The sequence below is a fragment of the Tachypleus tridentatus genome, chromosome 13, assembly GCF_004210375.1.
Source record: "Tachypleus tridentatus isolate NWPU-2018 chromosome 13, ASM421037v1, whole genome shotgun sequence".
Taxonomy (NCBI): Eukaryota; Metazoa; Arthropoda; class Merostomata; order Xiphosura; family Limulidae; genus Tachypleus; species Tachypleus tridentatus.
In genome coordinates this window covers 93,551,954-93,578,268 of record NC_134837.1, presented here as the reverse complement: position 1 = coordinate 93,578,268, position 26,315 = coordinate 93,551,954, and the positions used below count along the sequence as shown (strand labels likewise).

The 26,315-nt window shown below is 33.9% G+C and overlaps 1 protein-coding gene across 9 annotated transcripts in view; it reads right to left on the bottom strand.

The window, feature by feature from the left end:
* The window catches only part of LOC143241035 (ileal sodium/bile acid cotransporter-like), a 28,771-nt gene extending 12,132 nt beyond the window's left edge, over window positions 1-16,639 (bottom strand). For 2 of the 9 annotated variants that reach the window (XR_013022156.1, XM_076484470.1), the window contains exons 1-2: window positions 14,531-14,655; window positions 9,823-9,979 (exon numbers count right to left, since the gene is read on the bottom strand). Coding sequence is in view for 7 of the 9 variants with exons in the window: in XM_076484470.1 (XP_076340585.1) it covers window positions 9,823-9,979; window positions 14,531-14,541 (168 nt within the window). In the remaining 2 variants the exon portion in view is untranslated. Of the gene's footprint in view, window positions 1-5,178; window positions 5,455-9,822; window positions 9,980-10,526; window positions 10,591-11,377; window positions 11,485-13,680; window positions 13,957-13,978; window positions 14,034-14,530; window positions 14,678-16,537 lie in introns of those variants that run through there. The other 7 variants (XM_076484472.1, XM_076484471.1, XM_076484475.1 and 4 more) reach the window with 7 other exon arrangements.
* Window positions 16,640-26,315: the final 9,676 nt, after the last annotated feature.

Here is a 26,315-nt window from a genome sequence, read left to right as displayed (position 1 = left end):
AGAAACCAAACAAAAATTCAACATACTAAGAAATCAAATAAACACAGCCATAAAACTATGTTCACCAGATAAAATTAACAATGAATTAGACAAAATAAAACAATACTTCATCAACATCAATAAGTTTCCTCCACAAACTGTAGAAAACTTTATATGCACACACCTAGACAGAAAGCAAAATCAACCAACAAAAGTAAATATATCTCACGAATCAAAAAATCACGAAACCATATACTGCTGTATACCATATGTTCCCAACATCAGCAGGAAAATAACCAACATTTGGCAAAAACTAGTAACAAAATATGACATTCCAGTTAATACCAAATTTATTCAAAAACCAGGCACAAAATTGAGGTCTGTACAATGTAAAAACTACACTGACAAACACCACACCAACATTATTTATAAAATACAATGTGATAACTGCCACGACTTCTATATTGGAGAAACAAGTAGAAAAATGGAAACCAGATTCAAAGAACATAAAAAGTCACCTTCACACGTTTTCGAACACTGCAAGTCAAATGAACACAACATAATCACAGAAAACACTCAAATACTAAATAAAGAAACAAACATAAACAAACGCAAAATTAAGGAAGCCTTACTTATACAACAACTTAAGCCCAAAATAAACCAATACGAAGCAACACTTTTATACCTATATTTAAAAATAATAAAATAAATAATATAAAATTATATATTCAAACATCTAAGCACATTGTTTGCGCCTTTACGTAAAATATTCTCTCAACCCAAACGAGCTGTTTTTACATATATATTTTTCTAAACAAGTGGGTTTTCTCGACATCACTGAAACCTAATCACTGTATACACTGACTAATATTGTTTTGAGAACGAAACGGTAGAGTAACCCTTACCGTAACATTTAGTTTCTCTATGGAACTGTAGACCATTAGGGGTTTTTGAAAATAAACTTTAAATCACTATGAAAACTCATGTCGTGGGTATAAAATGCTAGATGTTCTTCCACAGATTCCTCGAAAATATTTTGTTTCTAGAGTAAATAAAACCAAAATTAAGAGTAACAAATATTTTTATTCCTTCGTTTGAAGTTCGTATGTTGTATTGTGTTATAGCCAAAAAATGCGTAATTTTTATCGTGATTCATAGGATGATCACGTTAAGCATCCATTATGTGACGTTATTTTAGTGTCTACTGACTGACTGGCAACACACTTATGTACAATGATGTGAGTGATTAAAATAGGTGACCCCTCCAGGTGGCTTTAAGATCAACAAAAGACTGGACCGATAAATCCAGTAACTAAATTGTTGATCCAAATGAATGAAACTGATTAACTAATAGACTTACAATTAGAAGTATATATATTTCTAACTAAATTTTAATTATTCTCAAACAGTATACAATGAAAAATAATCTGACAGCTTCAATCACTTTGACTAAACTGAAGACAGAATTTCTCACCTTCCGTTATTTCACAGCTAAAAACAGGTATCAATGCACATTCTCATGCAAAGTCACAAGCATTGTAGCATTAACATAATTCTTATCATGGGGTGCAGAAAAACAAGGCCAGGAAAATGACACGAACAAAACCAGTATGTTGTAAAAAAAATGATAAAGCGTGTGAGATGAAGTAAAACATTTTTTATAGAGAAACAAAAAGAGGCATTCACCTCGACATTACAAGAGAAGTGTTTACTAATGCCGACTAACTCAAAAACTTATAGGTTGCGCGAGCCCTCACACGGTCCACTTTGAATCTTGGTTCGCGGCTCGTTGCTACAAAACATTTCGCTCCTCACTTAGAAGATTGTTACGAGAGTGATAGTTAAGTTGCACTGTTCAGTCAGTAGAGACACCTGGCATTGGTGATAAGAACTGTTGATCACTTACTTTCTCTGTGGTCTGGCCCGGCATGGCCAGGTGGTTAAGGCACTGGACTCGTAATCCGAGGGTCGAGAGTTCGAATTCCCGTCACACCAAAAATTCTCACCCTCTTAGCCGTGGGGCGTTATAATGTGACGGTCATTCCCATTATTCGTTGGTAAAAGAATAGCTCATGACTTGGCGGTGGGTGGTGATGACTAGCTGCCTTCTCTCTAGTCATACACTGCTAAATTAGGGACGGCTAGCGCAGATAGCCCTCGTGTAGCTTTGCGCGAAATTGGAAACAAACCAATCTCTATGGTCTGTCAAGTAGGCAGCGATTTTGTGGGCTCCTAGGAAGTGTGAACTCACTGCGAGGTGTGATTAATAATAGATGCTTTTGAACGGGCTCAGACAACGTATAGGTTTATTGGAAGGTGAGAAAAGATTGAGAAGTAAAATCACTCTGTTGTGTGAAATACAGACAGAGATAAAAAGGCATATAAAGGAAAACCCGACTAGACATAAAAACTAAGGAAGGAGGAGCGGCAGGTCTACTGTGCTAGGCTTCTTGAAGCAGACGACATGTCGGCTACATAAGAAAAGAGAGAAATAAGTAAGTCAAGTGTAGGTGGCCTAAACATAAATGACAGTTTTCAATTGAAAACTCTAATGCAGTTAGAAATATAAGACCTAAAATTAAAATCAACACCCGTTAAAGATAATAGTAGTAAAGTAAGGAAAAAAGGAAAAGATCTGTAAAATAAGTAAAAAAAAATGTTAATACAGTTACTGTCAACAGTGAAGCTGAGACGACACTGATTGATAATGTAGTAGAAAATGAAAATAAAACGAGTAATAGGTTAAATAAACAGAAACCATGCTGGATATTGAAACTAGTATAAACACGCAATCAGACCGTGAGGAAACTAGTTCTGACGACGATGGATTCATACTTGTAAATACTAGAAGTCAAAGAAAACATGAAAAACAAGTACAAACAAACACATTCAAAAACTGAAACAAAACTACAGAAATATGCCATTATCATACAAGACATTCCAGGAGCATACAACCAGCCTCAACTTGCTAAGGAAATTTACAGGTGTAAACCAAAGACAAACATCATAAATATTAAGCGTCTGCCATAAGCGGTTTTCTCGTTCAAAGACAGGAAACTGCTGACTTAAATAGACTTTAAAAGCATGACCTCCAGACGCAATCAAAGCAGGTCACGTTCCATACACTTGCCTGGAGCAAGGTCTACACCCAGAACTTCGTAATCCGGGTTGCAGTATTCCATCGACACATAAGACATAAAAGAAGCACTAACATAATAAAATATAAAATTCATTTCAGTTGAAAGCATAATTTCAAACATAACAAAAAAAAAACGAACTTAATTAAAGTAGTTACGGACAACACTCAGGACATAACACAATTAATCAATAACAGTATCACTATGAGGTATCAAAGATACACTGTAGAACAAACTGAAACACCGTCGGTAGTAGTGTTACCAAAGCCAAAGGTTTGGACATGCCAAGCAACTGCGCAACTGAAATAGTGGTCCAATCCAAGAATCCAAGAACAACCAAACCCAACTGCCACCGAGATACTTGAAAGCATAACCTGCACATACAAGTAAACTCAACAGTCAAAAAACATTACACAGTGAGGAAAAACCACCAATAACTAGTGAAACCAAAACACCTGGGGCCCGGCATGCCCAAGCGTGTTAAGGCGTTCGACTTGTAATCAGAGGTACGCGGGTTCAAATCCCGGTCGCTCCAAATCTGCTCGCCCTTTCAGCTGTCGGGGCGTTATAATGTTACAGTCAATCCCACCATTCGTTGGTAAAAGAATTAGGAATGGCTAGCGCAGATAACCCTCGAGTAGCTTTGCGCGAAATTCAAAACAAACAAACCAAAACTGCCGAAGACATACACAAAACAACACAAATGAACATCGAAAATACTTTGACTGATGCTATTATATCTACTTTCTCTGAAATAGTAGCCGAATACACTGATCCAAATAATGTAAACAGTTTAATAAACATCTTAATTAAAACACTTATGAAAAACATCCAAAAATTCCAACCACTAATCTTAACATATATCACAATCTCTATGAATCATAGATAAATTCTCATTATTACACATCAATATCCAGGGTGCTGTTGCTTCCAAGAAACATGAGATTGAAGATATAACCAACACCATAAAACCAGTTTTTGTAATCAGTGAAACAGGCCTCTATAACCACCATAGACATAAAATAAAAGGATATTTTATCATCAGACAGGACAGAAAAGACAAGAGAGATTCAAATACAGGAATTTTATTACTGTATAAAACTGAACTTATACATAGTTCAGGAAGTAAGAAGACCTTCCCTAAATGAATCAGTAATAATAGACGTAAGAAATCAAAATAACATTGAAATGACAGTGGCGGGCATTTTCTGCTCGCCTAGCAAAGTATTAGATACCAGTCTATTACATTTCATATATAACCACAACCCCCACTCTCTCAATAGAAGCAACGAACTTCCAACTACTCCTGAATAATGTAGTAGAATACTGCCAGAAATATAGAACAAAAATAAATATTCCGAAAAGCCAAGTAATATTATTCACCAGATTAAATAAATAAAAAAAAGATCCACCAAAGTTACACATGAACAGATCACTTTTAGAGACTGCTACTTCTGCTAAATTTTTAGTATTAACTTAAGATACCAAATTAACTTGAATACAGCACACTAACAATATCTTGACTTGAATCTGGAAAAGAGCAAATTACGCAAGAAGCCTATCGGGTAAAAATCAAGACACATCATCTGATAATACAATAACAATCCACAAAACAAACATTAGACATATTATAAAATACACATGTCCAGCCTGAATAAACATAACAAAAACAATTACACAAACTACACAAAATAAAAAAAATCAATCTTAACTTCAGCTTATAAAGTACAACGTTGCACTTCATTCACATTCATGCACAAGTACACAAACATAGAGACAATATATGAAAGACTCTTGCCTAATGTACTAAATTATTATAATATCAATTGGCATAATAATGATTTATTGTGCGATCTACGTACGTGATGAACATAGTACTAAGTACCTCTCTCCTATGAATATATATTTAAGAAATATAAATCAAGCTAGCCACCAAGCACTAGACGTTTAGAATTAGAATAATATTGATAGCTTTTTTTTTCTTTTTTATATAAATATAAATAAAGATTTAAAAATAATAATAATGAAAAATAAAAGAAGAAAATAAAAATACAATACTTACATTAAAAAAAAAGGCAAATCAAGACAGTATATAAACATTGCCCTGAAAAGAGCCGGAGTACTGAGGGTTACTCTGGCCCTAAAGCACTACAACTACAACATAGTAGTACCTGAAAATGAAAGTTAGAGATGGAGGAAGAGGTATTTTATATCTGACCGTCCTGGGTACCTAAAATCCAACCTACCCAAATACCCAAAAGAACAAGCGAAGTGAACCTGACGATGACCGAAGAAGGTCGAAACGTTGTTCGCTCTTCTATGTAAAAGTGTTTTCTCAGCCCAAACGAGCCGTTTTTGCATATAAATGGTTTATCAGTAGTCCAAAATTAGGTATGACGTGTGTGATTGTTTTATAGCAAGGCCACGTTGGGCTTTATCTGCTGCGTCGACCTAGGATACCAAAACACCTAATTTTAGTTTTGTTAGTTAGTAGACTTATCGCTGACTCACTGGGAGACTTGGACATGACACGTGCAAGTATATAAATAATTCTTGTGTGGCTTTACGAATATCCTAACAAACCAATCTAAAAACTCATTCCTGTCTATTGTATTATTTTCGCTGATTTTTAACGAATCGGATACTATTTAAATCTTACCCAGTTTCTACGTAGATCAAATCTATCTAGGATTTGCACATAATATCACGAGGCTTTCACAATCATTACATCTGAGACAATCAATAAATGAGAGTTCATAGTCATATAGGTTTCTTTTCTTTGTTTCTAAATTCATTCCATGAAATTTACGTTGCAGTAACAAGGAAAAGTTTACTTGAGGTCGGGTTTGAGTTACTGTTAGTTAGTCGATCATCCTCTCCACCATCACCACCAAAAAATCCTGATTCCACCACTGGTCTGGTGGGACGGGGACGTGACCCTCAGATTGCGAATCGAGCGCCTTAACCACCTGGTCCCATATAATAAAAGTGAAACACCGTATTTATACGTTTCCGCTTTACGTTACCTCTTAAAATTAGTAATTTTTAAGTTGTAGAAATTATTTCAAAATAAAAGCATGGCTGGAAAATTTCGCTTACTAATGAAGAACAATAACTTTATATTCATTAAAAAAATCATGTGTTGTTCAGCTTGTACTACCGATACCTACTAATAAAGACCAAACAGTCACAGGTGTTTTCTCCATGCATTCTGGTCAAGCGTTACATCTATTTACAGGGTAGTGTATGTGTTTTCTTATAGCAAAGCCACATTGGTGTATCTGCAAAGTCCACTGAAGGGAACCGAATTACAGAAAAGAAACGAAGTGATAAATGTTTACAAAGCTTATTTTAGATCATTGAAGCATGTCTCTCTAATCATTTTTAAACGTTTAGGTTTGTTCGTGAATGTTGCGCAAAGCTACGCAAGGACTATCTGCACTAGCTGTCTCCGCCTAATATTCATTGGGTAGCTTTTATCAATAAATAGGAAAATTGGCTTCGACATTGTTACGCCTAAGCTGCTGAAAATATGAATATATTTAGCGACAGATTTTGATCACACAGCTTATGGATGGAATGCCCCAATCATTGTCATGCCAAGCTCAAAACATATTTGTTTGTTTGTTTTGCGAATTTCGCGCAAAGCTACTCGAGGGCTATCTGCGCTAACCGTTCCTTATTTAGCAGTGTAAGACTAGAGGGAAGGCAGCTAGTCATCACCACCCACCGCCACCTCTTGGGCTACTCTTTTACCAACGAATAGTAGGATTGACCGTCACATTATAACGCCCCCACGGCTGAAAGGGCGAACATGTTTGGAGCGATCGGGATTCGAACCTGCGACTCTCTGAATACTATTCGAACGCCTTAACACACTTGGCCATGCCGGGCCCCTCAAAACATATAAGGAAATAAACAGAAGAGCAGATATTAAGATCTGGTGTAGAATATGAGAAAATGGGGTGAAGATGTAAGTATCAAATAAGTGTCCCCCGCTGGCACAGCGGTAAAAATCTATGGATGTACAACGCTAAAATCAGATGTTTGATTCCCTTTGGTGGACTCATCAGATAGTCCGATGTGGCTTTGCTATAAGAAAACACACATCAAATAAGTGCACAAAAAGTTATTTCTTTTAGTTATTTCTTTTCGATCTGTAAAAGATCGAAACGTCAAGTGAAAAAAAAAAGTACGAATATCTTTTTACCGGGCGATATTTTTTTATCTAAGGTCTTGCAAATAGTGAAAACTTAACATTCTGCTAAAGCAAGCATTGCAGATAGACTTGTTATTTATAACAAACAGGCCAACATACTAAAATGCCGATAATAAGATATTTAGTTATTTTAATTTTAAATTATGACATGACAGTGAGGTTTCAGATTTTGCAAATGTTCATCTCGGCAGAATGTCAAAATAAGAACAGACTGATAACCATACTTCGTCAACCAGCCCTTTTATTCTAATCTATTTTTATAAGTCAGTGGTCATCTGAACACAAATTACGTATCTAGAAATCATTTAGAAACTCGAATACCACAGGTTACGTCTCTAAGAATTATTTAGAAACTAGAATACCACAGGTTACGTGTCTAAGAATTAGTTAAAAACTAGAATACCACCGATTACGTGTGTAAGAATTATTTAGAAACTACGGTACCATAAACTACGTGTCTGATGAATATTTAGGAACTGCGGTACCACAAGTAACGTGTCAAGTGATTATTTAGAAACGACGGTACCACAAGCAAGAAGATAAGAACTGGTGTTAACTTCAAGTTGTCCAAAGTAGTTCAGAGTTGAGTTGGCTTGTTGCTTTATGTCACAATAAATAGGTTGTTATTCAATGCACTAAACGTAATTTATGATTACTATGCGAAAGAGAAAAAAGAAGAAAATATCGCCGTACAGTGCAATGATACCTTGCTCTGTTGTTCAACCGCTACGTACGTCTTTGTCCGTATGTAAAGTGAGTGTTAGTTCGTCTGTGACAAGTAGTCACATTCAAACTCATTCGCTGTGTTTCTAATTTATTTACGACCCTTTGAGGAAGAACTAGCAGAAGGCCTGAAACGTATATGTATAATCGTAGCTTCTAAACAATTTGGTAGAAAACTTTGTGAAAAATGATGCTATCAGAGGAAAAGAAATGATCTTCATTTTAAATATTTCCTGTGTAATTATGTTAATTACTACGTCATCAGTAAACAAGGTCATGTTACCTGTGCACGTAAGCAGTTTTGTTTTCGGAACATCAACATTACATAACATTGGTATTAGTCAGGAAAATCAGGGCTGTGTAAACGATACCTTAAATACATGTTGACATGGAAACGTTCGTTTTGAATTTCAGTCTCAGCAGGTGTTATGTGAAACTATATTGTAAACTTATTGTATATGCTAATTTCACGTATATATTTCAAGTCCCTCACGATCGTAAAATAATTGTAGATTTTTTTAAAACGGGGAATATTTCCTCACGCTCACATTATCCAGCCACGAGTGAATGAACAGAAATTTGCCCGTATGATCGAATGCTACTTGGGCAACAGGCTTTAAGCAACTTCTCTCAATGGTTTCCCCAAAGCTGTACAACATTCTCAGTATGTACCCTACTCACAAGTATAAAAGATGCCTTTGTGTTGGTGTTTAAACTCAGGATCATTCTTTGAATTGCCATATGGATCATATATATATTCATCAATAACCACCCTGCAATATTATCATCCAGTTTCTGATCATTACTGAAGTATGTTTTTAACGTTAAAATGTTGGGTTAAGTCTTGGTTCCTCCATGAGTCTATAGATTCTGAGAACAAAAAATGTTGTCGAATTACAAAGAATGTATCGACACATTATTTAAGATATTAATAAAAGAAAACCCATAAAATATATAAAATTAATTTAAAAGTGTGTACGTATCAGGGTCCAAATCTCCTTGGAGTGAACAAAAATCTCTAACTCCCAGTGTGTTGTTAGTTGCTTTTCGTTTACACTCTGGTGATCACTTTCTTCTCAAGACTCTTATTCTGAAATAAAATGGAATTAAACTCAAATGACAAACTAAAGATTGATCCCTTGACATGGTGACATGGTTCTAACCTAAATTTCTTCAATCATCTTGTAGAGTAGTATTTTCTGGTTCGTTGTATTAAAAAATCAAATAATTTTTTTCTCATAAATTGCTCAATCCACTATTACCTGGTTCGGCATGGCCAAGTAATTAAGGCACTCGACTCGCAATCTGAGGGTTGCGGGATCGAATCTCCGTCACACCAAACATGCTCGCCATTTCAATCGTAGGGGCGTTGTAGTGTAACGGTCAATCCCACTATTCGTTGATGAAAGAGTAGTCCAAGAGTTGGCGGTGGATGGTGATAACTAGCTGCCTTCCCTCTAGTCTTACACTGCTAAATTAGGGACGATTGGCGCAGATAGCCCTCTAGTAGCTTTGCGCAAAATTTAAAAAAAAACCTCTTTTACCGTTATTTCCTGCAGAAGACAAGAATGCGCAATGTTGTGTCCAATCTTTTTCTTTTCCGAGAGGTTGCTATTTTCCAATATGTCACACAACTGGAGGCTACTATCTTGAGGTGAACCGAATATAATAGCAGATTGAAATTAAAGCTCAAAGAGACATAAATACTTTCATATACTATATACTGCAAAAGTACACTAAGTAGTTAGAATATATGTTACATACCTGTTTACCAGTAGTGCAACAACCCATGCCAAACATGATAGATACCAGAATTACTATGACTAAAACGTCGTGTGTTTTTTTCAGAATGGGGATGATAGTGTTCGTGCTGTTGGAGCTCTCAGTATAATTGTCCATGTTGGTGTAAGGCCTTGGAATACTATACAAAGAAAGTATAAAAACTGTTACTCTTGGTTTTTTTCAATGTATGAAATATATTAATGTACCACCTGTTGAATCTTAAATTTCTTTAATGAAGGAACAAAATAGATTGATTTCGACTTTTGTATCAAAATTGAAGTGAACCATTTTTGTTTTTAAAAATAAACTTTTAAAATTTGGTACAGTTACAATATTTCAAACATTTTTACAGTTGTACAACTATAAAATTGCATGTTATTTTCAGGGTGCAGTATCCCAAATTTAAGCTCCGTTTTTCAGATGAACAATATATATATATATATAAACATATCAGAGTCGAGAAATCTTGTGACATAAAAACACACCAGTTGCAACTAGAAAGTCATCGTTCCGGCAAACTAAAGCGTCTTTTTAAACACGAAATATATATATAAACCTCTAAAAATAGTCAAACACATGATACGACAGTTTTTTGCTGCTAATGGCTTTAAAATTTGTATCTTTATAACTTCATTTGATATAAACATTTAAATAAAACCTGGTGTTGATCAAAACTGTAGCCTTACCTTTTACCGTTAGGTTTTCATACGCTCAATATGACCAAGTAATAAAACGGTAACGCTAGAATTTATTGGTTTTCGTTCTTAAAGAGATTAAAGATAATAATCACAGAAAGACGAGGTGGTGTTTTAATTTTTACACTGTTATCTACACCTACCAGAAACCAAACAATTTTATCAGTCAATAGACAACCGCCCCTGTTGTTCAATTAACACAATATTCACGGGAATGTTAAGAAAAGATACAATAGTTGTGCGGGAGATAGCTGGTCACCTGATTACTGTTCGTTGTCTCGGACGTTGATGAAGCAGTTCGATGTTTTCAACTTATTCACATACCTTTTTAAAAGATTCATATTTTGTATGCAATTGAATTATTACATTAATCTATCAATCAAGTGAATATATTAATAATTGTTTTTCTTCATAAGTATATGAGACATAACCGTATACATATACATTTGTAAAGATACATGTCAGAATTGGATTAGTGCTTTTTACTGTGTGAGAAATAAAAAACTATTAAACAAACACACATCACACAACCACATATAGTCGTTCATAAAAGTAAATATGACACAGGTCAGTATGTGACGTATACATCATAGCTTATTATTTTCTTATAGCAAAGCCACAGCGGGCTATCTGCTGAGTCCACCGAGGGGAATCGAACATCTGATTTTAGCGTTGTAAAAGCGGGCACTAACCGCTTTACTAGAATAAAGTAAATGAGACGTGAATGACCCTTCCAGTATGTCCTAGGATGTTTTTCAACATACGGAGTTTTAATAGGCACATTACAAAATTTACAAATGAGATTTGTTCACTGGTAACTATTAGAAAAGAGAAATAATTACTTCTGTGATAGTTCCCCGCTGGTGCAGCGGTAAGTCTACGGATTTACAACGCTAAGATCAGCGATTCGATTCCCCTCCGTGGACTCAGCAGATAGCCCGATGTGACTTTGCTGTAAGAAAACACACAAACACACTTCTGTGATAATTGAATAAAAGTGACACAACATTAATTACGTCCGATTACGGCAGTTGAATTAAACGCATCTCCTTTCGTGAAAAAAACAAAATTAAACAAACGAACAGGAAAACCACAATCAGTGGTGACGAGAAAACCCACTTGTAGAGAAAAATATATACGTAAAAAAAACAACAAACGGCTGGTTTGGGTTGAGAAAATTTTTATATAGAGGAGCGAAAAACCAGTATACAACAATTTGTGCAGTACAAACAACTTCTTACACGTACAGAATTAAAAAAAAAACCCATTAGAATCGTAGGTGATTTGCAGCTTAACTTGAGATACGTGAATCGTTACGGTGCTACCAAATCATCAGAAGGTTGAATTAATCCTCCATACGTATTTCGAATTACAAGGACAGCATGTGGAACACATTCTGTAAAATTTATTGAAGTGCCTACGGTTCAAGACTTTTCGGATACCCAATATAAACACAATTCGGTTCTCATTTCTTTATCTTTTCTAACGGCAAGTCCGCTAATGGCACAACGGTAAGTCTGTTTGACTTTATAACACCGAAAATCTGGTTTCGATACTCGTGGTGGAAAACGCACAGATATCCCATGGTTTAGCTACAAACAATCAACCAATCCTAATGATAAACACTATAGAAAGATGTTTACAAACATTCACCATAAATAAATGTAGAAAATAACTCAGCTGCTTCAGAAATACAGAAAGAACATATTAACATATTTTGTCTTGTTTAAACTATTTTATAATGGGGGAAACGTTTGGTTCTAGTGATTTTAAGAAATTTGATAAAATGAATTTTAGAACGATAAGACAAATGTAAACGAGTTACTACCTGAAATATTGAAAGAAGATTACTACAATGGACTTTGAAGGTTTTGGAGAAGAATATTAAAAATCAAAGACAAAATGCAAATCATGACAGTGAAGATAAATGGCTCAATTCTGAATGAGAAAAAGTATTACAAACATTACATATATGTCTGAGATTATGAAGCATTGCTACGATAGAAGCTTTAGAGAAATGTAAAATGTAACTGTGGGGGTGTCTTAGATTAAAATAGGTTTAAGTAAATATGCATAATTCAATTTTAAATACCAACCAATCGAGTTATTGATAAATCTATTCAAAAACATTCTAGGTGGGAAAAAGGTGTGGCCAGTATAGAATTGCGACTGCGTCTTAAAAGAATGAAATCAACATTTGGCAGCAAAACTGGTAGCTATACTTATTACACTGATAACAATTATACATTCATTTAAAAGGTTTATCTAAAAGCTGCTAATGTGGTTAACCGGTCAATATTTAAATATCTGCATGTGCTTTCATCCTATAGTTTTGCTACTCTAAACTAGCCATCCTTAATCCAAATGTTAAAAAATAAAAACAGTTCACCTTTACTCTGAGGTGAAGGTGTAGTAAGAATTTCGAAACGATCGCTCACGTTCGTTTTGCGAAGACGTGCGAAAACACTTTGGTCAAAATGGGGCATTTTTATGGAATAACATTGCATTGATTTAAATTTAGATAACTTTTAGCACCTAATTGTAGATTGTAAAATAACTTGAAAAAAATAAGAGAAAGTTAAGAACGATTTTCTATCAAATAAAATTTTGTACTTTCGGTTCAAAGAAAGAAAAAAGTCGATCAAACTTGTAGATTTTATATTTAGCGTATTTCTTAACGGATTGCCTTGAAAGCTGATAAGTAAAGTAAGAATACACTCGAGTGCATCCATTAAAAATATATGGTACTTTGAATTACAACATTTCAAACTATAGAAGGTAGACTAAAAATTCAGTTTACCGATTAGCGAAACTAGTAAGTAACTACATACGTGTCAAAGCATTTATAGTTCACGTCTTACAAGGTGTTACTTACAACTCAGACAACGACGTTTATCTCATCAATAAATATTCCTTGCCTAGTTTTCTTAATGGCGAATTTCATTACATTTCACTTGAGTATTGCTGATTATTTTGTTCAATTCCTCAAACAGTATATCACGATTTAAAATCATATATTTTTTTAACGTCATATGTCAATAAGGTTATTAATTATAACATGGTTTACATATAAAGGTTTTGTACTAAAGTGAAAAAGTCACGAAATATATAGTTTATTCTAATGTATTGAACGTCAAATACTCACATTCATATTGAGTAAATATAATACAAAACTGCCTTCTGGGAGCATTATCTGACGCTGTAAATCATCTCAGTGCGTAGAGAAAGATAAATAGAGAAACTGAGTAGCCGTATATTTTCGAATACTTATTTTTCTCGAGGTAATTTTTATACCATTGACATAATGTAAACAAGCTTTATCGAATCTTGTACTAACATGGATAGCTATAAGTCAGTAGTTGACTTCCTATATGGCGGTTACAGCTCTAAAATCAGGGGTTCAATTCCTCTCGGTGGCTTTGCTCTAAGAAAAACACACTCACCTATGTGGCGGTATTGAAAGAAACTGGCTGTTCTGTGACGTCACTTGCAAGATACCTGTGGCCACGTGATTTAAATTTACATTAGCAAATAGAAATTACAGTTACAAGATGATAGTTCTGCTTGTTAATGAAAATGTGACAGTTTTAAACTGTAAATGATTCAGAAAGTAATACAATGTTTAGCTTCACTAACTGGTTAGACTTGCAGGGTTAACGTCATACGTACTCTTATATTTTTATAAATGACAAATATACCTCACATCAATGAAACGTGCCTCTTAGATAAATACTCATCCTTTGAAGTATTCTACGACTAACTAATAACAGCCGTGAGAAACTCATTACAAACTGGATATTTCACCAATTCTTAGAATAATTTATTTGGTATGTGCAACTTACAAATGAGTTATATTTTAAAACAAGAATAATATTACAAGCAAATGATGTAAAAGATAATAATGCTATATTACAGTCCTTCAACAATATAACTGCATAAACGATAATGTGAGTTAAACCACAAAGTAATGAAAAATTATGATTAAATACAGTTACCCTATCAACATGAAATATGAATGACTGTCCTACCAGTTCAATCAGGGTGATTTTAAACTTGAAATATATATTAAAGATGTATACTGTTTAACTTTGATTTACAAGTAACGAACAAAGGTGATGAGCAGTTCATGTGGTGAGAATAACTCCTCATAGTCATGTGTAACAGGACTGTCATATTCACCAACGGAGTATAAACATCAGTGGTATCTCACTGTTTAATCACTGATCATTGACCTTAGCAGTAGTAAACCTTATTGAGTGTCTGCATAAAATTCTTTACAACTTTATGTTACTGCTAATAATTAGGCATGCCAGGTCTTATAGGGCAGTATTAACCTGTTGACTGCCAAGTATTTCAGCTGCTACGACAACTCCAAACCAAGTTCAAGATACAACTCTAATGCTTCTTCATTTTGTAACCTTTTTTGTGACGCCATTTTTGATCGAAAGTGAAACAATTTGAAAGAAGGTCAAATGCATGTATGGTTGAAGGTAGGTATTATTTAAAACGAATTAAATCGTCCGTGGCTCTGTGATACCGATAAACTATTAATAACTTGTAACGTCATTCGTTATGGCTGTGTTTTCACAAGAGTGACATCTGTAATTAAGAATTAGGCATTTCAAGGACAAATGGACTTATTACGGTAACTTTTATGAGAACAGTGTGAACATATGATATTAACGTTTTTCCTCAAAAGTGTTATTGTTGTTTCGAAAATTTGTTATTATTTTCTGACTACGTTTTGAACAAAATATAGTTATTATAATTTACAATAGCATAGTTAAGAACAATAAAACTTAAAGATTTATACACAGATTACCCACGATCTTTACATATTGAGCTTTTAAGAGCAGAAATTTGTAATTGTAACTGTTTATAAAAAGCTGACACGCTAACGGGTTCATAAAACTGAAAATGTAGCTTTATCACAAAATTAAAAAAACGAAAGTGCACAAAATACAATTATTAAACGTTTCAGATTAACAAGGTTTTCACTATCAGTAATCTTTAGAAATGAAAACAAGTGTAATTACAAATAAACATAGGCATATATGAAAAACGAAATATAAAACGTGACAATGTCGTATGAAGATTGTGTGTTGTTGAGAGATGGAGAGAGTTGTTTAAGGGCATCTTTTATGTTGAGTTTCAGAGTAAGCAGTAACACCAAAGTTTGTAGTACTGATCGAATATTCTCTGTGCTCTTTATTATGACGTATTGTGAAGCAAGAAAGACTACTGCTCTTTATCTGTTTTGTACTTTATTAAGATGGCGCCTAGTTTCGCTAACATAATAGTTCGCAGTGTCTTTGCTCACGTGCAAATCAACGAAACGTGAAAATTGACAATCGGAAATTAAAGAGAAAGTTCTGTAGTCCGAGGGAAGGGTTAAAGATTATTTTAAGGTCAAATTGAGGATACTGTTGATTAACGTTTAACTATGATTTTGCTTAATAATAATTTGTTTCCCAATATATGGCAAATAAGCGCAAACGTGTATTTTAGTAGAATGACCTATTTAGTGGAGTTCACAGTTTTTTAGCTAAAAGTGAGAAGACAATTTTTTCAGGTACGTATTTTGTATAGTCATTATGATTTTTTTTCCCTCGGTGAACAAAACAGACAGCCCGATGTGGCTTTACTGTGAAAAGCATACGCACAAACATTATGATTTATGCAGTTTTTGAAAAGAAATCCCTCTCTTTAAAGAGTCCAGTAAAGGGAGTAAAAGTTCTAGGTTATTTTTTAAAGTAACCTATGTAGAAAGTTACGTTTGTAACTAAATGGAATGCAGCAATCACACTGAATGAAAAAGAAAGCCGGTATTTTTTTTTCTGTTAACAGAAGTAAAAACTGTTGGATTCATGGGTGACCAAAACAATTAGAAAAAAAAGTGTTGTTAAATGTAGTTTGGCGGGTGGGTTGTATGGGTTGTGCAAAATGATGCCCTGAAAAAGTGAGAATTAGAACGACAAATAATTAGATTATTTTCAACATACCTGTTACAGCTGTTTATGAAGTCTACGGTACACGCGTTGAGCCAAATATGTTCATGTTGACAGCGTAACAAACTGGAAAGCTAAGTCCTAATGGGAGTTCCCTTCACAGCGCCATCTGTTTATTGAGGTAAATGAAATATAATTTGTATGTACGTGCACGTGCGGAGAGTTATAAAATGGGTTTGAACCAGTTTTAGACAACCTGTTAGCTACAATAGTGTAGTTACAACGTTTTACAACGCTTATAGAGACAAATGTATATCGTTCCATCAAGGAAAATATTGGTGAAGAGAGAAATAATATAAAAACTAGTGAATATATACATATGTAATTGTTAAGGCATCATCAAAGCTAGGTCCTCTCACTAAACTGTAATGATGACCCCAGCAGCAGCAGCCAAATTCGTCAATGTCTATTTTATTGTTCAACGCTCATATACTTCACAAGACCTCACCCCTACCTAATATCCTGTTGACACCATTTCTGTCCCATATCATTCCAATTGTCTTTATAACTATATAAACCTTAGATTGTTTAGTACGAGCACTCCTTAATGTCTTCTGATATTTCTTCAGAAGACTTCAAATAGAAATTTCTGCCAATAAATAGATATTAATCATATCTAAAGAAGAAAGGCCAATGTTCTGTCAAAACATGCAATGAGCTCCACCGGCACTTGTTTGCCCACTTATTATTATACTGGTATATTATGTTTTCTTACTTTAATAACTACTAGTTTACAAGTTGTTTAAAGTTTGCCAGGGTTTCTCATAATTTATTTTACGCTTAAATACAAATGAACAAAGATTTCTTTCATATTTTAAACTAGATTCTGGTTAATATAACAAAGGTATCAGATAATGAGCGTGAGACGATTTTCTTGAAAAACAATTTTCTGAAGGATTTATCTAACATTGTTATATGAAATCAAATTTCGAAAACTTATCTCTTATGATTTCTGAGTGGTAACATTAAACTTGCACACACTAAATGTGACATTACTTTATGATACACTTTATTTGTTGTTTCTAGCAAAATATTGTCTATATACTAATATGACTGGGAGACAGTTGTTAATGAGGTACATCATTAATTTGACTGTGTCAGAACCAAGTAATCAACAGTCAAGATCAAAGCTTAAAAGTATGGCACAGATAGCCTAGCTGCCATAAAACACTAAATCAACAAATGAAATAAAGCTCAAAAATAAGCATTTGTAAGCTTACCCGTAGTTGGGGATGAAGAAGGTCGTGGGGGGGAGTGCAAACAAACCTCTCCACTTCCGTAGAAATTCTACTTGCCTGTTTACATTGCTTCTCCCCCACTTATTTGGTGATAGTCTCTCGTTATATAATTGCTATTGTAATACTATGCATACATGGAGAAATAGTATTTTCATACATATGAGAGGAAATTTACCAAAGCTGTTTACTTGCCGTCATAATAAAGGAACTGTTACATATTTCAGAATTTATTTTTCGTCGCTTGGCACTAAAGTCACACACAGGAAACGAGTTCCACTTTGGACCAAAAAGAACCTTCCACTTTCAGACCTGACTGCGGGCTTGTTTATGAGAATGTCTTTCGGTAACCATAATCAAATACTCATCAAGTTTACTGATAGCCTGTTGTCAATAGCTGCAGACATAGTTTCTGTAGTTATATAGTTTAAAGTGAATGTACTAAAAATACTCTCAGAACAAAAGAAGTTTACAGAGGTAGCTGCAGACCTTGATTTCAGACATCTTCCGAGGCACATATAGTCACCAAGACTTAACAAGCAGCTACATCAATTCTACTTTGGTTCCAAATGGTTCTAAAAAGTAGTACGTGTATTACAGAAGCAAAATGACATCACATAAAACTCATACAAGTATTTATCAGTGCTGAAAGTAAGTTCAGGTCTACCTTTCTCAACTAGCCAGATACAATGTTTTAATTCAATAAACATTTTCAAGTGGATCCAGACATTCATTTGAAACATGGGAAAATAATTGTGTTTATTCATTTGATTTTTTTTCCAGAACCTATAGCAAGTTCTATAGTTTTCAAACAATTACTACTGGAAAAGAATAGCTACTGCCTGAATATTGTATTGCTCAGTTCAGCATATCCTATCTGTGCTGAAATATCATTGGTATTCAAGAAAATCTTCTTGATGGCTGTTTCACTGTATCTAAAGACTGCTGGTATGAGTATTAAAAACTTTAATTAAAATAAATTACAGAATAAAATTTCGACCTTCTTAGGCTGTTTAATTAAAACTATGTGACATTTTTTTAAGTGACAATTATGAGATTTGCAGTAGGAAGAGTGAAAATAGCTCTTCGTGAAACTTTGTCCTTAAACACAAGCAAACAATTATAGCACAAATCTTGAAGGTAGTAATAAATTTTTAAACTGTTGTCTACAGTTCAGTACTTGATATTATATAATAATTTAATCCTATATGTTATTCTATATCACGAGTTTGTGAAGTTGTTGTATTACATTTATTTCGCCATGATTGTGTAGTTATTTCGCAATCACTACAGCTAGTAGGAATACTGTTAATATTTTGTGATTTAGTTCTGATTTGTCGGATTTCAACTTCAACTTCTTCTACTTGAGCTTGAAATTCATACCCCATTAAGGCCAGACATTATTTTTAGTGTAATTCCTGTTAATAAAGTATTCATCACTGCTTGTTGTTGCATAAGATCTTCTCTATATAAACCAATACAGTTATTCTTCTTCATACTAGGTCAACAAAGCTTGTCTTATTGTGGTAATCTAATAACTATGTGTTTCATCTATTCCGAGTATAAGTATGACTAACCTCGTACAGCAAAAAAATGTTGTTGCTATTGGACATGATTTAGTTATTGCGGAAGTAATAGCTGGTTTGTATCTCTGTTTTTGCCCATGCTTTTCTAATTTTCTCATGCTATTAGTAATTAATATCCAAGAAACGGTTCTGTGGAGGAGAAGAGGATGTTAGAGTGAAATTAAAGGACAACTAAGTGACTCAAGTAACTAACTGCTAAATAAAGAGCGCTCACAGGCACAATGATGAGTAGTTCAGAGTAACCGTAGAATAATTTAGTAAAAATCATAGTCCTGAATCAATTCCAGTTCTTGGTTCTAATTTTGATATGCCCCCCGCTAGTACAGCGGTGTGTCCACGGATTTACAACGCTAAAATCAGGGGTTCGATTCCCCTCGGTGGACTCAGCAGATAGCCCGATGTGGCTTTGCTATAAGAAAAACACACACACACGCTAATTTTGATGTTTTGAAAAGATGCTACAGTTCACTGGGGTAACCATTATTAGTTTTCAAGTAGCTTAGTGTTTTTACAATTGTAATTAAGATATTAAAGTTGTGACAACGGAGTTTAAGAGCTACAACATGAGTTAAAAAAAAAAGACAAAGAGAGAAATGGGAGTTTCAGTTAGTTCAATGAGTGAGCTGCTCACGCGTTTGTTTTCTGAAACTAATCAGTGTTGTACAATGGATTCTCATGATTTTATTTTCCTGGTGGAAAATACACGGGCTCACGTTTTATTTGATGGTAGAAATTGGGCCGGAATAAATATTAAAAAGAAAGAAAGTTTTTAATGAATAATGTACATTTTTATTTATTGAAAGTAAAATAAGAATTAAGCATGCAGTAGATTGTTTACCAGTCTAGAATAATATATATTATTTCTTTTGAAATGGGAAAATCAAGATTGATTTTATCCATATCACAGTTTGGTCAGTATTTATTTTCAAGAATAAACAGTATCAATGATTCTCCATATTTATTTCAAAGCTTTATATCTTAACCATTCAAGAAATGATTAATCCGTGACCCAAAGGGCCTGGCATGGCCGAGCGCGTAAGGCGTGCGACTCGTAATCCGAGGGTCGCGGGTTCGTGCCCGCGTCGCGTTAAACATGCTCGCCCTCCCAGCCGTGGGGGCGTTATGATGTTACGGTCAATCCCACTATTCGTTGGTAAAAGAGTAGCCCAAGAGTTGGCGGTGGGTGGTGATGACTAGCTAGCTGCCTTCTCTCTAGTCTTACACTGCTAAATTAGGGATGGCTAGCACAGATAGCCCTCGAGTAGCTTTGTGCGAAATTCCAAAACAAACAAACAAACAAACCGTGACCCAAACCTTCAAAAGTGCATTATAATGTCGACTGTTTCATTGGTTCGAATAATACTGTGATTTGAACTACGTTCACCCTGTGACTTAACAGCATTTATAGTAGGGTTATTAATTAGATATGACTCACAAATAAATAAAACATACAATTGAATAAAAGATGATGTAGGCTGTTACAAGCATTAAGGTTGTTATGATAAGTAATTATAATTCTCTGTTAGAATATGCAGCCATTATAGGAAAAAAAAAAAAAGGTAATTTGGTCTTATTGTTTGTAGTGGTTACAAGGTTGATCAAATCGACCAAGTCTGTATAATGTTACGGTGAATAAAATAAAACACGTAAAGTGTATTTTACACGTAAACAGAATTCCAGAGTTTCAGAACCTCATTTTCTGCATTATTCCAGTTACTAACTAATTTCTTTCAATATCATCTAGTTCAGCTCTTAAATCGACAAATGTTTGCTTCCAAATTGAGCTGCTTTATAAATCAACAGTTGCACCTCAAAATTATTGAAGTCAATTCACTGGAACATTTCCAAATTCAGTTTGTCTAACATTACGCTGTCTGCATACTTTATGAATTTTGCAGTCTTTTCAAATAACTTGAACTTATTTAATCTTAAAGAAAATTGTTTATAAGTTCAACAATTAATGATGTTTGAAAATTGCACTTTCAAGCTCCGAATGTATATTTTCTCATGAATTTCATGATCTGTCATTAGATTTTAGGTTTGGAAAATATTTAAAAGCGCTATTATAAACATCATGTTTAAAAATGTTCAGTTTGATTATAAAAGCTTTTATGTAATCAAGCATAATATCAAGTGTTTTACCAGATCCCTGCAGTTTGGTGTTCAAGTAATTTAAATGTAGGAGAAATCTGTGAAAAACATCAATCTATAAACCCACATAACATCAGATAATTTTTGACAAGAAACCTTTTCATTTGTGAAAAAAGATGAATTTCATACAAACACTCTACAATTCATTTAAGGACAGTCTCTACTTAAACAGTGAACATTGTCATAAATAAGTAGTTCTGTGTACACCGAATTCACCTCTCTCAGTAAATTTAGAAATTGTATTTTTTTCAAAGCATGTGTAGCAATAAAATTAACTACCTTGATTACAGTTTTCATCACTTTTTCAAGCACCTTAAGGCCAGCTTTTGCACACAAAGCTTTCTCGTGTATAATACAATGAAAACCTACCAGTGGATGTTCAGCATATTTTGCAAACATATTTACAAAACCTGCTTCTTTACCAATCATGCTGGATGCACCATCAGTTATCATGGAAACTATTTTTGAAAGGTCAACCTGTCGATTGGATAATTCTTTTACTACTACCTTACACTTTTCAGCCCCTGTGGTATGTTTAGGTAAGGTTAACAGGTTAACCAATTCTTCGCAGATTTCATCACTCCTACAAAATCGAACAATAATGGCGAGCCTAGCTGATGATGTACCATCAGTCCTCTCATTAAGACAAATGGAAAATAATTTGCATGAACCAATATATTTTGTAAGCTGTTTTGCTATGTTTGTTTCCATCTTTGATATTCTATCATTTACTGTGTTTCTATTCACTGGCAATTCTTTAATGCACAGAACAATTTTGTCTTTTTCTGGAAAACCGACAAGAAGGAAAGGAGCGCATTCTAGTCATGATCTTTAATATACTTCCCAACACTAAATGGTTTTACAATAATCTTTGAAATCTCAAAACTAGTAGCAATTAAATTGTAACTACCTAAAACAACTATTTGACTGCATGTTGTTGTTGTTGACTTCTCGAGAAATTTATTCTTTTTTATTCTTCCTCACTCTTATCACAAATCCATTTATGAACAGTTTAATAATGCTGCTTTACAGAGAAAGTCCTGAACAACACTGTTTCAGAACATAAGATGCATAATGCTTTATCACTCTTTTAGATCATGTCAAATCTTTTAGTTCACGATTATTGAAAAATCTCTGCTGCTGCTCCTTCTGTTGGAACGTTTTTGTTTCTTTGCTGGTTGAGATGATATTCTGACAAGCTGAGAAGGGAAAATACAATTTAAAAATATCTCACCAATCAACTTAAATACGATAATTTAACGTACCGTAACATTACGGCAGGTGAAATTTATGTCATTGATATAAAAATAAATATTAAACTCACTAATCAAAAATATACGCATGCCTAGCGTATATGGCTATTTAAATTGAAATAGGACAATTTTGACAATATAATTTGTATATTTTCTGCAAAAAAAATAAATGCATATTTACCGTTATTACAACTAAATATCCAGTATTCACTCGCAAATGACAGAAGAAAAATATAAGCAGAGCAAAGCCGATACCTAGAAGTTACTTTTATTTTTCCTCAAATACTGATATGTACATCGGGTCTGCCAGGAATTCTAAACGTGTTATTCAATGTCACATATTCCCGCATCTGCAAAGCTGGCGCCAAGAGGGCGTAAGATATCTGTGAATATTTGTTACTGCTCCCGGGTTGGAGAAAATCATTCACTACTGCATTTGTCAACAACGATAATCATTATATATATATTTATTTATTATGGATTAGCGGTGGGGTTAAAAGAATCAAGAGGCGGCACTGCATGCCGTCTCCCAGCAAAATTTGTTTAGCGTGCCACCTTAGGCACGCGTGGCATAGGTTCAACATCACTGCTAATAGTATGTGCTTACAAGATGAAGGGTGTTGTAGTTTCAATTTTTGATCTAGCCAACCTTATCCCTTCACAGAGAAAAGTTGCTGACACCGCCCAGTTGGATGTTTATCCATCAATGACACTTCAATCATTATTCACCTGAACAAATTTTTCGTAATGAAACTATTCAGAAAACATAATTTTAATTAATATTACGCAAAAACACCACACCGAAATAAACTTGCATTGAAATATATTAAATACTATTTCTGTTTTAAAGGAATCCCTGTGTACTGAAAAGAATCGGAGCTCTGGAATGTTCTGTATAGTATCGATCATGACCTTCCATTCTGATTAAAGACAATAATCTTGAGTTTTGAGTATTTGCTCGTGCCGTTTTTATAGGCTCCCAATCCACCTTTTCACACAGTTAACTCGACATAGCTCTACCCAACGTTACGACTGTTTGACTGGCTATAAATCAATGTTCCTAAAGCTGCAAGTATTGATTACAAAGAACTTTTGTAAACGCTTTTTCCAAGACAAATTCGACAACGCTTAATTTTGGAACGTAGCTTGAAATATCACAGCTATGTACATTTTGTCAAATTTAGACAAATTCTAAGCGGAATAAGTTATAACAAAGAAAAAAAAAAAAAAAAAATACGATTGTTAAAATAACGTACACAAAATCTGAAAGTAACTTAGTACTTGGTTTGACAGAATACACGAAAAAGTTTCTCCGTTTCTGTAATGGTACAAAGGTGTGATATTCTTAAATAAAAAAAATAATCTTATAAACCCACCAAAGTTGTTCCTAGCAATGTCACAATAAATTGATTTTGGGCCTCGGGTGTAATGACAAATAAAGATGTAATAAGTATATTAATTAGAATTTTGTGCAGTTGACTCACAAAATAATAAATTGATGGCTCACTTCATACTAAAATATTGTTGTATTCAAAACAATTATTTCACATCCACGATAATTTTATTCTCTCCTATATTTAAGAAGTGAAAATTTCAAGTGTTTTAATTTTACTGGCCATCTGTGTAACAAAGACGCTCCTGAAACATCCACGTGCTTGATTCCCTAAAAGCAGTTGTCTCATGCTTGTCATCACCACGTGATTTATATATTGAAATACTTGATTTCTGTTCATATAAAATCGTAAACTATCTCAAAAAATAAATGCATGTCGTTTATAGTAAACTGTGCGTACTAGAAACCTTGCTAGTTGCTGTTTTATGTAATATGTCTTTAAATTATGTAACAATGTAGCACACCATTTAAACAACAAAGTGGTCTTTTGGGAATATCTAAGTAAGTGCTACCAACTTTTAAGAAACTCTACGAGTGAGGCTTTGGAAGAAGTAAAATTTTAGGGTGCCATAAAGAGCTACATGCACCGAAACCTGTTCCTTTGTAGAGTTGTGGGGGCATACTCCCTTAGAATATATGTTATTATTCATTGGAGCAAATTATACCTTTCCTGAATCAAAGTGATGCTGAATTTGCTTGGATCAAGCCAGTCAAGCAACCACAGTGCATTATAAAAAACTTCTAATTTGACAAAAATAATTTTGTTTATAACGTGTATGAACGTGAAACCAAGCCAAGTAGTGAATCTCATGCTCAATATGCGTTTGTAGGCAATGTTGTAAAGACACTTACAAATAATTTACCTTTAAAAACACAAACATAAATAGTTCTGGCCATAACCATAAACACGTTTCGGTTAACTGAATCGTCTTTCCTTTCTGAAAGACCATTACACCACGAAACAACCACATCAAAAACTTCCTCTGCCTCTACAAAAAAATGCAGCTGTTTCTGAATACCTTGACAATGCTGATTCTAATATTCATGTTGAAAATTACTGATCGCCTCTAGTTTTTAAGTTATGAAAGATTTATTCAATATATTTCCAAATATCGTAAAAATAACTTTTCTAAGAATATGAAAGGTAATACGTAATTGCAATACCAGTTTAAACAAGTACAAGATCATATACTGAAAATACATTTTAGTTACATTGAAAATCATCATCGAATTATTTTTTGTCTTTTGTTATAAAATATGTGGTTGACTTTTAGCACTTTTTTGTATGTTCTCAGTTTCACGCTGTAAAAACCAAGAGTAATCTCCTACCATCCTTGGTATCACTCTTTCATTCTATAAATATCTTTATTTAAGTGTTTGTCATACTCATCTCTCACTCCCCTAAATCATTTGGAAATTAGTATATCCTTCATGACATCCTAGGCCCCATTTTCCTGTAGTTCTCGAGCATATTATCAAACGTCACAGCAAAGTTTTCTGAGAAATTTCTTGCAACCAGTTTGAATGACTTCCAGGCAGTTAATTCTTTCTTACTGCGTACTGTTTAACACTCCTACGAAAAGTGGGGCCTAATAGGCTCCAGAGCAACTTGAAAGGTTATTAATATTAGGCTAATAAATTTGTATTTAAATGAAATTGCCATTTCATTTGATTTAATTTCATTGGCAATGAAATGAATGAATAAATGAAATGGCAATTTCATTTAAATACAAAATTATTATCCTAATATTAATAACCTTCCAAGTTGCTCTGGGGCCTATTAGGCCCCACTTTTCGTAGGAGTGTTAAAAAACATTATCTATCAGCAATTCTCAAGTCTGTGGCCCAGCAAATATATATCCTTTCATTTTTTGCTTCACTGATTTTTTTTAAAACTTGTCAAACAGAAACCACTACCATTTTTGTTCATTCCTTTAAAAAATCTACATAAATCCCATGTGAAGCGGGGGCACAAACACATATTGAGAATTTAATAAAGGTTAATACTTAATACTTTTTCCCTGGTATGTAATTCTTTCTCACTGGATATTCTTTTTTTCTTTGAGATTTTTTTTATAATCTATGCTATAACAGAGACAAAAAACAACGTTTGGTATATCACTCTGCAGACTTAGCAGGAGTACAATAAATTTT